Below are 13,441 nucleotides of genomic sequence, written 5' to 3'. Positions count from 1 at the left end.
TTTACAGTTTAATTGGTTTTACAAAGTAAAATATGCAAAAAATTCTCATCACAGAGGTATGAGTCCATGAACACAGGATAAAACACACGCAAACTCCACCGAAAAAACAGCTTGTGGGAAAACAGAGTTCAAGACAAAAACATAACTTCATCAGGAACTTGCATACACAGACAGAAATTCCCAAGGAAGTCAGGAAAGGATGGTCAGTCAGCATTTAAGAAACATCACAAGCTTTTGTACTGCTTCCTAGGAACAGAAACTGAGGAATTTAGGTCTGAGAGGGAAGCCTTTTCAAGAAAACTGCTGCTCTAGCTTGCTTGCCAATCGACTATGTAGAGTTTCCAACTAGACATCTCAATTTATTTGAGCTATTTGCCTAAAACATCAGTCACACAGCCTTGTAGAATCTTGGCTGTAACAACCTGGGGTGCAAACTGTATGGTACTGAAGTATTCAACCAGAAGCCTACTGTTTCTCTAGCAAGTATGCAGAAAACAAGTATCCGGAGAGGCTTTTTGGCTTAGAGAAATCCTGGTTCAAGAACAGTTCTAGACAGTGAAAAAATATGAAGTGCTGTTTCCAGCATCTCCCCCAGCACAGGTTTTTCAGTGTGGGAAAAAAAAAACAAACCCTGCTCCCAACAGCAAGCAAGCAGCCCAAAGAGGCTACATTCCTCTAAACAATTTGTAACTTTCAGAACACTTTACAGAAATTTGTATTTGTGAAAATTTGGCTACTTCTTCAACTGGGCTGAAATTATCTTATTTACCCTAGATGTCTTAACCCTTTTTACATGGGCTGCTCTCAGTCTTATTTCTTTAGGAAACTAGACTAAAAAGTACTTTAATTCAATAAAAGCAACCAGTTTATTCTCAGCTGCAATCTAACTGTGATTTAGAAAGCATGACTGCTACATTAGTACCATGGTACAATTTTTCACGCCAAAAATTACTCACTAAGAATATCTAGAAAAAAGCTGCATGTGTTGGTTGACACTAGGGAAAGAAGTCTTTTCAAACGAAGTTCAATTTTTGTTTTTTACTGACCACATATTTTAACTGGCAGCTTTTATGCTTCTCTTAACTGAAAAAGGAAGGCCAAATAGCATTAATTTCTAGTAGGTCTCCACTAATTCCATTCTGTCTCTGGGTACAGGTGTATGAGTACAGAGAGAGGATAATCAAGAACCATTTGCTATTTTGCAAGTGACAAGGGAAGAATTTGCTTATTAGCTGTGAAAAGTCTGCTGCATTCCATGCTTTGTTATGCCACTGAGTTACAAAACCTAATAAAATTCCAAAACAGAAGCCAAGCTTTTTGATCACAGCTTTTTTTTTCTTCCTGTTTTGGCAGAAGTCACATTAGGAACATCCTGTAGCAGCCAAGAGAGTCGTCACAGGCTATTACAGTAATTTCACGAATACAAGTCGCACTCAGTATAAGCCACATTGCCGGGTGTTGGTAAACATTTCGTTCTTTGTCCACAAATAAGCCGCACCTGAGTATAAGCCGCTCTGTCGTTCACAGGGAGGACGCACGTGCAACAAAGTTGCCAAATAGTAACAGAATCTCAGCAGGGCAGGGTTTAGTGGCTCGGCTCAGTCGTGCGGGTTCGGGGCTGCCGACAGGGCTGGGTGGCCCAGCTCGGCGGCAGGGGGGGCACAGAGCCTGCCGGCACCCGCCGCGGTGGTGGGAGGCCGGGATGGAGCCACCCTGCTCCTGTGGCGACGGCTCACGGGGACGGGAGCCCCCCAGGCCGCGGGGCCAGCAGCACAGAGTCCCCTGCCTCCCCCCGGGCCACGGGGCCAGCAGCACGGAGCCCCCTGCCTCCTCCCGAGCCGCGGGGCCAGCAGGAGGGAGTTGCCCCGCCTTTCCCACCCTCTGTGCTGCCTGCACGGAACAGCTCCACCTGCCGTGCAACAGAGTAACCAATTTGTAACAACCGCGTAAATGCCAGGTTTTACTGGCAGGTGCTCGACTTTGCAGTTTGCACTGACTCGGTTTGCACTCCTGGGATTGAAAATGTCAGAAAATTATTCACATATTGGCCGCTCCTCAGTATAAGCCACATTTCCGGTGTGGGAGCAAAATTTTGGTCAAAACGGTGCGGCTTTTATTCGTGAAATTACTGTACTCGAAAATTTCACTAACTGCTCACTAGTCAGACTTCATCATAGTATAAAGTCATTATAGCAGTAGTGCTGTTACAGTCCCTTTCATCTCAACAGGATACTGTCTCCTTCAGGAACATTTTAATCTATTTTTCAGAATATGACTTCATACATAGACTATACATTCACACCATATTGATACATAGACTAAGTATTCAATAAAAATAATTATATTCCAAATTGAGCTTTGAAGTTCACATTCAGCCAAAACTTAATCTTTTTTTACATTGGCAATCTATGCAATATGCATAGAAGATAGACTGAATCGAGAACATTTAATAACAGGATTTGTACTTTTAAAGAAAAGAGGTTTAAGCTCTGTTTAGCTTAAATTACTGCAAAACAGTTGTAAGAAGAAAGGTGCTACACTCACCACCTTGGAATAATTCCATTCTCTAAACTGGTTGTCTGACTTCGGAGCCAGCGACGTTGGTAGCTGCTAGAAGATGATGATGAAGAGCTTGGAGATGGAAAAGGAGTAACCAGAAGACTGCTCAGAGATGCTATGAAGAAAGCAAGAAACCCCACATACAATTAATCACAAAGAGTGCTGGTTAAATATTTTGCTTCTATACTCTAATAATAATTTCTCATAAATACTGCTCTTGCTTGCTGATCTTTTCCACACAACTCACTCACAAGTGGAGAGACAATTATTTTAAATAAGTCTTGCTGCTTGAGGACATTCATTTGTTATAAAGTAGGAGATCGTCCCTACTAAAACACACTAAAATGTATCTTATTCTTATTAAAAGTGTTCCCTCCCAAGAGCTGTTGCACTCCCATTACAATACACAGGATGACTTCTGGTCTTCATTTTCCTACTCAGTGTAAAAAACAATTTCTCTTCATTTGCTCTAGTAAAGGCTCCAACCAATTCTTCCTCCAAGTTATAGATTGATTAAGAACTCAGAACATGGTGGCTGTAAATAGAGAATATTACAAATATTTTTGCATGAAGGATCAGGGCAAATGCAGAAAACAAACCACCTCACAGATAAAACCAATTATGGATTTACAGGTCATGAAGTGTCTGTATTTCAGGTGAATCACTCAAACAAAGAATTGTAACAATTACAAAAGGATGCAAACAAGATAGACAGCAGATACCTGACCGAGCAATGCCGCTGTCTCTGTCCTCATTTTGTCCTCTGCTAGGCATATCAACAGGTGTGCTGTGTGCTAAAACAAACAAAACAGATCAATAGAAAATAGTACATAATTCATCATACTATTTGTCAGCATTTAAAAAAAAGTTTAAGTTTAAAGGTCATACACCAAAAAAATTACATCTTGTACTGGTGCTCAAAATCAGTAGGGTGTGAAGAGAGGTGGCAGCAAACAGTAGCCTACGCTGAGTATCACAGTACTTGAGGAAGGTTATTTGCCCCAACATAAATGTAAAAACATCTCTAAGGAGTTTAGGAATATGAATACAGTCTGCATTATCAGAAATCGGACATATTTTGAAAGTGAGGGCTGGTGGTACCCTCACTCATCATTCTTGATAACCTCTGAGTGTGCAAGACTGTCCTTTAACACAAGTTAAGATCACAATGAGATAGTCTAGCACAAGGTCCATTAAATGCTTCTGTTTCACTTGCTGAGTTGAGATTTACTGTCCACAAAGCCTCACAGCAAGAAACATTCAGCCTATGTCACATTACACCAAAGTGTTAGTAGTGCAGAGTTACTCAAATTGTAGAGCGTGCATGATTTGCAAAGGCTGTGAAGAAACTACATTGGTATTTCAGTTCACATTTTTGCAATTTACAGAAGTAATTAGGTCTGAGATCTACCCACCTGTATGGATCATCACTCTGCCTGTAAAAGGAGACTATGTAGCTTAAAGATTAAGAATTAAAGAAATTGATACTCTTTAAGAAAGAAAACCCTTAAAGCCTCCCAGACTTAGCTCAAGAACTTTGAATGTCCACCACCAAATTAAAAAGTAGCAAGAGATAAGAGAAGAAAAAGCTGTATACCAGCAAGACACTTGCATGTTAGCAAGAAACCAGCAATAAGCCAGGAAACATAAGTTCTCTAAAAAACATAAGGGCTAAATCATCTTCAAAAAACACTGCATAAAATATATATTAAAATTAAACACAGTAATTTTGCCATTTTTTTCAAGGATATGCCAGATACACCTGTTGTTACTATTTTAGCCCTCTGTTTCTAGAGACTAATTATGCATGTCCTGCAAAGATTCAGAAGGAGATGAATTTGTGTGTACATATGGATGGGTCACACTGTGGCTGGCATTCCACACAAACCTGCAAAGAAAGAAGCACTGCGGATGAGCCGGAGGGGACCTCCTTCAGACACACCCTGCAGCAGTTTGCTGCTACACAGCTGTAACACACCTAGGAAACAAAAGCAACGTAGAGAAAATGGAAAAAAAAGAAAAAAAAAAAGAAAAAAAAGTAAAAAAACCCAAGGAAGTGATGTACTGGGGAAATAAAAAGCCATAACTGAATGAACAGATGGCCTTGTGTTGTTAGAAAGACATAGAACCTGGAAATATTTACCTAAATTACTTCCATTGCGACAGGTTCCCAAACCATTCTGATTGGAGCTCAGCTTTCCCAGGCTGGAGTCTTGGTTTATGTATTCAAAGCTATCTTGTAGGCTAAAATAGGGGGGAAAGCCAGTGTTCTTTGAGAATGTGATCAATAGGCATTAATATTAGTTTAAGAATTAGGTTCATTTTATAAAAGAAGGCTGAACATTAACTTTACAACCAAACTGAAGGACAAGCAGGTTTCTTAAACTGGAAGGAAACAGGCATTTATTTTTTATATCTGAGTTATTGGAAACTTCTTTATATGACACTTGGGATTCAGTTTATTAATATTTTCCCATTTTGGGGAGGAAGTACAACAGAACAGTATATTTGTTGAAGGAAACAGAAGTGGGATATGGGGACAAAACATTCTCAACATATCCCTTCCTCACTCTTCTGACAGTAGGAGGAGATGGAGGTATTGATTGTCCAAAGCACCTAATTTCTGAACTTTACCGCATGTCCTGGACAAATTAAGAAGTAGAAACTTGGAGATTTTTTTTTAAAATTAAAATCTTGGCTGGCCTAACTAGGATCCATTAAGAGAATTCTTCTCCACAGCTACCCTCCTGATTTTCTACCAGAACTACAAAAGGAGAAAGACAGACAGACAACTGTACTGGTTGGGAAAGGAAAAAAATATACATAAAAAAAGATGTTCTTACTTATTGCTGCTTCCACTGAAGCTTCCTACCCTGGCTGAGAAGACTTTACTCATCATCAGCTGTGGGGGAGAGCTGAAAGGATAAACAGTCATTTCAGTGAGTCATCAATTCCAAGTGCCTGACAAGACAGTGCATCACAGAAAAGGACACTCACCGTATGTAGTGAATTTTCAAGGTGGAGCCTTTGTAACTCATCGCCACTGAGCCAAACATCATTTCTCCCAGCATATTGACATCAGAGGCTGGTCTGGTGTACTATACAGACAAGAAGATGGGAACAGCAAAGTCAAAAATAACTTGGTACACTATTTCAACTTAACCTAGTGCCACAGTGATGTATTCAGAATGGAGAACACAAAAGTTCATCTTCCCCATGAATAAGATCAGTGTGCACTCAGTGTGGGTTTAACACTGTGGGTTTAAAAAGTAAAGTGGGAAGAAATCCTGCATTTTGCTCACTAGATAAGCAGTGCTACCTTTGTTCTGAGGGGACCTCCAAAGGCAAGAGAGAAAAAAAGATCTACTGCATTTCCAAAGAAACAGCTGTGTCCAGCAATATTCCCATATAACAGAGTCTGATAAAAGCTGTAAATGTTAACAGGATGTGGATTCAGTGGTCTGGATCCCGAAAAAATAAACTGCCTTCCTTATTCAAATGAGTAAATTCACCTTCTTTGCCTCAATAGAAAACTTCTTGGAAACCTTTTTATTGGAAAATGATTTGTGATTATACTTAGAAATGCAATCTTCACATCAGTTGCTTATTTTGTTTCAAAGATTGATCATCAATAGCAAATACAAAGAGAAGTTTGTTAATTCTGAAGAAAATCACCTTCCAGTTAAATATAGTTACAGTAATTTCACAATTACAAGCCGCATCAATTATAAGCTGCAGGTCCTGGGTGTCAGCAACGTTTTGTTTTTCCTCCATATATAAGCCGTACCGGATTGTAAACCGCACTTTCGTTCGCAGCGAGGATCCGCGTACAACTTTCACAAAGTTGCCAGTTAGTAACAGAATCATGGGATCATGGGGTTTACTGGCTCGGCCCTGCTCGAGGTGGCTGCCAGGGAGCAGTCCCGGCCCCGCTCGCCATTGCCACCAGGGGAATGGTGTGCCCACCAGTGTCGCCGGAAAGCGGGAGAGGGGCTTGCCCGGCCAGTGCCGCCGGGAAGCCGGAGAGGGGCGTGCCCGGCTGCTGCCGCCGGGAAGCCGGAGAGGGGCGTGCCCGGCCGCTGCCGCGCCCCCACGCCTGGGCAGCGCTGCCACTGCCCTGCTGCCCAGGGCCGCTGCTGGCTCGGACTTCCGGGTTGGAAAATTTCCAAAATTTGTTCATATATAAGCCACACTTCTGGTTTGGGAGAAAAATATTAGTCAAAATGATGCAGCTTATAATCGTGAAATTACTGTATTTTCTTTTCCAACCTTAACCTATATGTGTCAAATTTCATTTTTCTAGGTGAAATGCTAATGCTTTTACTAAGAGAGAGCCAGAGTACCTAAAATTTAATGTTACAGTAAGACAGATTAAAGAGACTCTTAATATACCATGTTCAACAGCTTCTTCACAACTGACCTGAACAACGAGCAGACATGAACAGAACAGCTTAGCGCTTCTTACAACCTTATGACAAAATGCTATTATATGTATTTCACAACTCCTTGAAAGATAAGACCAAGATAGACCAAAAGGCTAAGATGCACCCACGCGTGTTTTTATTCAACAACACTTTAAGGATAGACTACAGCAATTTCACAATTATAAGCCACACCATTTTGACTAAAATTTTGCTCCTACCCCAGAAATGCGGTTTACACGCAGGAGCAGCTAATACATGAAAAAAGTTCAGAAATTTCCAACCCTGGAAGTGCCAGTCAGGGTGCTGAGGCAAGCACCTGCCAGTAAAACCCGGGATTGCACAATTGTTACAAATTGGTTACTCTGTTGTGCGGTGGGTGGAGGCAGGCTCCGTGCCAGCAGCACGGGGGCGGGGAGGGAGGCAGGGGGCTCCCTCCTTCAGGCAGCGTAGCCCGGGGGAGAGGCAGGGGGCTCCGTGTTGCCATCTCCGCGGCTCAGGGGGAAGGTGGGGGCTCCCTCCTGCCAGCCCTGCGGCTCGGGGGGGGAGGCGGGGGGCTCCCTCCTGCCGGCCCTGCGGCTCAGAGGGGAGGCGGGGGGCTCCCTCCTGCTGGCCCTGCGGCTCGGGGGGGAGGCGGGGGGCTCCCTCCTGCCAGCCCTGCGGTGAGGGGGGGAGGGGGGGGGCTCCCTCCTGCCAGCCCTGCGGCTCGGGGGGGAGGGGGGGGGGCTCCCTCCTGCCGGCCCTGTAGCTCGGGGCACAGGCGGGGGGCTCCTGCCCCCGCCTGCCACCACCGCCGCAGGAGCAGGCAGGCTCCACAGGAGCAGGTAGGCTCCGTCCCCACCTGCCAATGCAGGAGCAGGGGGGCTTCGTCTTCGCCTGCCGCCGCCATGGGTGCCAGCAGGCTCCATCCCCGCCTGCCACCACTGCCGTGGATGCCAGCAGACTCCGTCCCTGCCTGCCACCGCAGATGCCGGCAGGCTCCGTCCCCGCCTGCCACCGCGGGGTAGCGCTGGGCTGGGGAAAGCGAGCCTGGTGGCAGTGGTGGCCAGCCCCGAGTGGCCCCGCCGAGAGGCAGCACCGAGCTGGGCCATCTGGTCCTGTTGGCAGCCCCAAGCAGGTCGAGCCCGCACAGCCCGAGCCAAGCCAGTAAACCCCGCAATCCCGCGATTCTGTTACTAATTGGCAACTTTGTTGCACGCGGGTCCTCGCTGCGAACAACAGAGCGGCTTATAATCAGGTGTGGTTTATGTATGGACAAAGAATGAAATGTTGTCGACATCCAGAGATGAGGCTTATAATCAGTGCGGCTTGTAATCATGGAATTACTGTAGATATTTCAAGGTTTTGATTAAGCTACAATGTAATAGAAGCTGAAGTCATTCAATGCATGCAAGTGAAGGCTTTAATAAACTTATTTCTTCAGTAAAATGGAAAAACAAAAGCAACAAAGTAACAAATATTACCTGATACTTCGGTATCTGTTCTTTGATATTTTGCATACAGCTTATAGAAGGACTATGTGAAGAAATGTTGTTCCCATTGCTTGCCTGGCAGTTCCTGGCAGAAGTCTTTACAGAAGCCTCTTCTGCCATTTTCTGTGTCAAAACAGAACAATGTGATAAAAATTATTAAAGTAAATCTGAAAACTCCCATCTCTAAACATATAATGGCAAAAGTAACAGAAATATACAATACTCTTATTTGGTTCAAAAAACATGTATCAGTTTTAAAATATTTTTTTAAATGCCAGCATCAGAGCAAGTGTACAACTGCTCTCACATTCACACTGTCAGACACCTTTTTGTAGTATCACATACGACAGGAGTAGTTAGTTTCTCAGGAAGATCATTCCCAATTGTTACGAATGGTTCTGTAATATTTGCCAAAATGTATGTAAACAAAATCTCATCTTATGGGTTTCTTACAAACCAACTCCTGTACTCATTGTACAATTAATCACCCGAATTGCATACAACTTTTGCCCCCCAAATGATTTAATAGATTTCTAAAACAGAAGAACAGACAGCAAAAACAAGGGATGAATAACAGATCATTTGGTAGAATTAACAGGTTAAAGACAAACAATGTATTTGAATATTCAACACGAATGAGTTTTACTGCATTTCAGGAAGACACACAGTATACATATATGCTTCCTTGACTTTAATTTAAATGTTACTGAGTTTGAAAGTAATTTTGCCTTAATTTTAAATGACTCAAGTTTCAGTTTTGCTGCTTGATAACAACCAAACACTCAAAATCATTTTGAATGCCATGCAAACACATATATGTTAAAGGTACAGTAATTTCACGACTATAAGGTGCACCCTTTGGACTAAAATTTCTATCGAAACCCGGAAGTGCACCTTATAATCCAGTGCACCTTATATATGGACAAAGTTCAGAAATTTGCCAACCCAGAAGTGCAAGCCGCGAGGGGCAGTGGCAGCCGCGCCAGCAGGCACCAGGGGTAGGTGGCAGTGCCAGGACCTGCAGCACAGGGAGGGTGCCTGGGGCTGTGTTTGAAGGCTACGCCAGTCTGTGAAAAATGTTTGCAAACTGAGCACCTGCCAGTAAACCCCATGATTGCTCAATTCCGTTACTAATTCGTTACTTTGCGTGGATCTTCGCTTAAAAAAAAAAAAATGCATCTTATAATCCGGTGCGCCTTATAGTCGTGAAATTAATGTACTTTGTTTTAAAAGGGTACGTGGATTAGTGTTTGGCTAGAAAACAGATTATAGCCTGTATCATTTATTATGAGGGAGGTTATAATCTGTTTTATGTCAGTGTTGCATTGAGAGTTTCTGATAGGACATTTTGCAGTTAACTTTTAGCTAAAGTATTCAAGGAAGTGAAAAAATTTAAGTATTTCAACAAAGCCAGAAATGTATTTTTTGCTAAGATGTTGTTAGTTTTAAAACAACTTTAAGATACAAAGTAATGACCTTGATTTTGGGATGGGGTGGGGGAAGAGGAGAAGCAAGATTAACAACCAGTCTGACCCATTTAAGCTCTTAAGCAGATGATCAGACATCAGCTGATGATGCTCATCAGTCTTACTGATTCAGCACAGTGGCATATTTACAGTGTGACTGAAATAGATTGTTGCTTTTTAAGCATCATCGTAAGTAAGTTCTACAGGTTGTGACTGTTCTTATATGGCTTATACAGGTATATTATATACATAGCTCTGAAATAAACCATGCTAGTCTAGTAAGCTGAAGCTGCTGGTTCTAAAAAAACCAAAGTTCAAAACAAACAAAAATTTGAAATAATTCAATATAGAAGAGAAACACAGAGGCAGTAGAAAAAAAAAACAAGAAAAACTACCACAAAACAGAAAATACTATTGGTTTACTGATATTTCAAAGTGACCTGAGTTTGCTGAAAGCTCTACTTCACAGTTTGTGTGCTTGGAGAGAAGCAAAAAGAACTTGCATCTTGACAGCATCTGCTCTTGCTTCTATGCTTCACCAAAACTTACATGGCCATATATATCGCCATGTGTCATGCTTACACAATACAATGTGGTTAGCCAGTGAAGTTGTTTAAATTCACATAAAGGCAACAACTTTACGAATCCAAACACCAAAGGAAAAAAAGCACCTTTGGACACATGGTGGATATCACTGAAATGGATTGCATAGCCAGAGCTAAGAAAAAAAGCAATTTGCAAAAAGCAAACCCAGCCAACATTAGAAAGGCTGAAGAAATACTCAGTTTAAAGGGAAACAGATTTCTTTGCCTGAAAGCACATCTGGATTAAGTTGCTGCATTTGAATACCATATTTATATCGTAAATACCAAATATCAGATATATTATAAATATATATTATAAATATCAAATATCAGGTATTATATTATAAATATATATTACAAATACCAAATATCAGATATGTTCATAGGCTTGCTGTAATCTAACACATGCTTGTTGCAGCTATCACAGTGAAAGATTGCAAGAATAAGAAGTTGACACTGTCCTACTAAAATAACTACTTTTGGAAAGGAAAAAAGAGCAGTAGGACAGCAGCAAAATTAACATTTCATACCTGAACCACAGCTTCATCAATTTTCCGGACTGCTTTGGAATCAAATAAGACCTGTCTGCCTCTCCTCTCACAGTCTTGGTAAACTATTAGGCGGATTTCATTCAAGTCAAACTCTGAAGAGGACCAGCTACGGATTAGAAACAGGAGATGTTAAAATACCATGTTTACTTTGCAGGTTCATTTAAGTAAAGAAACAGGTATTAGACAAAGACATATTGTACAGAATTTACAAAATCTAGGGTGCAAACCACATAGCTCCCAGCAAAAAAGAATTCCAAAGGAGCGTCAAAGCTCAGTGTCACTGACAGAGGCACGCACAGCTATACCAATTTTCATCAAATCTTTTTCCAAAATTTTCCAAAAAGAGAACACAACTTTATCTCAGCAATCTGCTCCAGGCCTTAACTACCATTATTCTCTTCTCTGTACACATCTTGGATAATCTTTGTTTTAAGGTAAGTATACTATTTTACACAATACTCCAAGTGACAATAAAATAGAATGGATTACCATTCTCTCTACTGCAGCCTTTCAAAAGCAAAGGTTTATACCCTCTCTTCCATCTCTAAGCAATACAATCCCTTTTGACTTATTCCTGACAATGCAAGCTAAGATTTTCCCAAAGTTTAAGTCATGTAACTGATATACAAGGTTTATGTTGTTCCAGTCTTTTTCTCCCATTTCTGAGACATTTCAGGGGTTACAGAGCAGATATCAATTACTGAGACTTCATCACCAGCTACAATAAAAATCATTTAGTACATGAAACTGAGATACCTGAACTTCAACCTGAAGCAAAACAATTATCTCAATCCACAATCTGCCCATTCTCCAGAGATACAACATGGCACATGACCTGCCTCACTTGCACTACCACAGGGACTGAGCAGGCAAACTGATCCTCATGGCAATGACAAGAAACCTCATTTCCTAATTTCAGGAGTCAGTCTGCACATCAGAGCATGGTGATTTGCTTGGTTTCAGCTACAGAAAACACTTTTTAGGTTATGTGGCTGACAAAATAAAATCAATGGAAAAAACCTACAACTGCATAAAGCAGTGTCACAGAGCACTGATGGACTGCACCTGGGGGGTGAGAGTACAACTGTTATTAATAGTTGTTGGTTCAACAAACTTTCAGTCAAGGTCACACTGATCTTCCACCCAAAAGGAGGTTTCATTTAGGAACTTCCCCAAACTGCTTTACAGAAATGGAAGGTAGATAATTGAGAGATGAGCACAGATGAAAGACTAGAATTTATTAAGCTATTTCTCTTATTCCATGCTCTGTCAACATCCATAAATCAATAGTGAGGTAAACACTATCAAATCCTTCTAGAGTCAGGATAATTGCTTTAGAAGTACACTTGCAGACTTGCGATTTTAAAATAATTTTAAGTAAAGTGCTTAATTATTTCTTTGTGCTCTTTCAACATAGCTAAACAAAAAAGTCTAAATAGGTATCTTTTTCAAACCTGAAAGACCTCAATCTGGAGGTCTATTTTTAAACATCTTGGGACAGAATAAGCCAGATACCTATCTCCATTGTAAGGTATTCTAATACAGGTATACTATATGACCATAATACGCAAGGTTTGCCATCACAGAATGATGGTAAAGGTTGTTTTGCCATCCACAGTGAGAAAACTTCTGATATATATGTAACACATTGCCTCCAGAACTGCTGAGTGTATCAGGCAGGCAGATCCTTTCAAGCCTTCCCTTTCAAAGGCAGTCACAGCATTACATTAACCTGCATGAGACCGGACCTGATACCATTGCTGACAGTTGCCCAACAAAGATCCTACACACCTTGCTTACACAGTGTGCTGCAACTACACCATCTGTTTAAGAAGTGTTACTAGTTTCTCAGCCCACTGCCTGTGCAATGCTATTACAAAATCCAGTTATACTGAACGCAAGAGAACTCAGAGCTACCAATACACTTCCTTCTAGTCTGCCACATGAATTTGATACTGTTCAGTACCAGATACCCCAATATCTCTCCAGTTACACAGCTGTGTATTTACTTACTTGCTGCAACAGACAACCTGAAGTAACTACACTGTTTCCTTTAAAAGGTTGCAGGTCTTTCCTTCCTTTAACACCAAAGAAAAGCTACACCTCTATGGCTTTATCTTAAATTCTATACAAAAGCAAAGCCTTATTTATCTCCATAACTGGCATAGCAGCATCCATACTTCAGACCACAGGCCTGCAAGTCTAAACTGAGAAAGATTCATTTCAGACACAGATTAAGCCAATCTAGCCCTGCATTTGCCCACTGATGCAGGTTTGTATGCAGGCTGAGTTGCACAAATTCAGGTTTCCTTATGAACAAATGAACACCCTCATTAAGCACTAAAGCAAATCTCATGTTGTTCATGCAGTGCTGACTTCTGTATAAGA

General features: G+C 41.5%; 1 protein-coding gene across 1 annotated transcript in view; it reads right to left on the bottom strand.

The window, feature by feature from the left end:
* Positions 1-13,441, bottom strand: part of FNIP2 (folliculin interacting protein 2) — a 58,242-nt gene that overhangs the window by 21,564 nt on the left and 23,237 nt on the right. The window contains exons 2-8 of the mRNA XM_033060081.1: positions 11,033-11,159; positions 8,444-8,575; positions 5,557-5,657; positions 5,403-5,474; positions 4,703-4,803; positions 3,282-3,353; positions 2,545-2,674 (exon numbers count right to left, since the gene is read on the bottom strand). Of these exons, the coding sequence (XP_032915972.1) occupies positions 2,545-2,674; positions 3,282-3,353; positions 4,703-4,803; positions 5,403-5,474; positions 5,557-5,657; positions 8,444-8,575; positions 11,033-11,159 (735 nt within the window). The remainder of the gene's footprint in view (positions 1-2,544; positions 2,675-3,281; positions 3,354-4,702; positions 4,804-5,402; positions 5,475-5,556; positions 5,658-8,443; positions 8,576-11,032; positions 11,160-13,441) is intronic.

This window comes from Catharus ustulatus, chromosome 5 (assembly GCF_009819885.2).
Source record: "Catharus ustulatus isolate bCatUst1 chromosome 5, bCatUst1.pri.v2, whole genome shotgun sequence".
Lineage (NCBI taxonomy): Eukaryota > Metazoa > Chordata > Aves > Passeriformes > Turdidae > Catharus > Catharus ustulatus.
The sequence above is the reverse complement of the archived record's forward strand: the minus strand, read 5'-3'. Positions and strand labels throughout refer to the sequence as shown.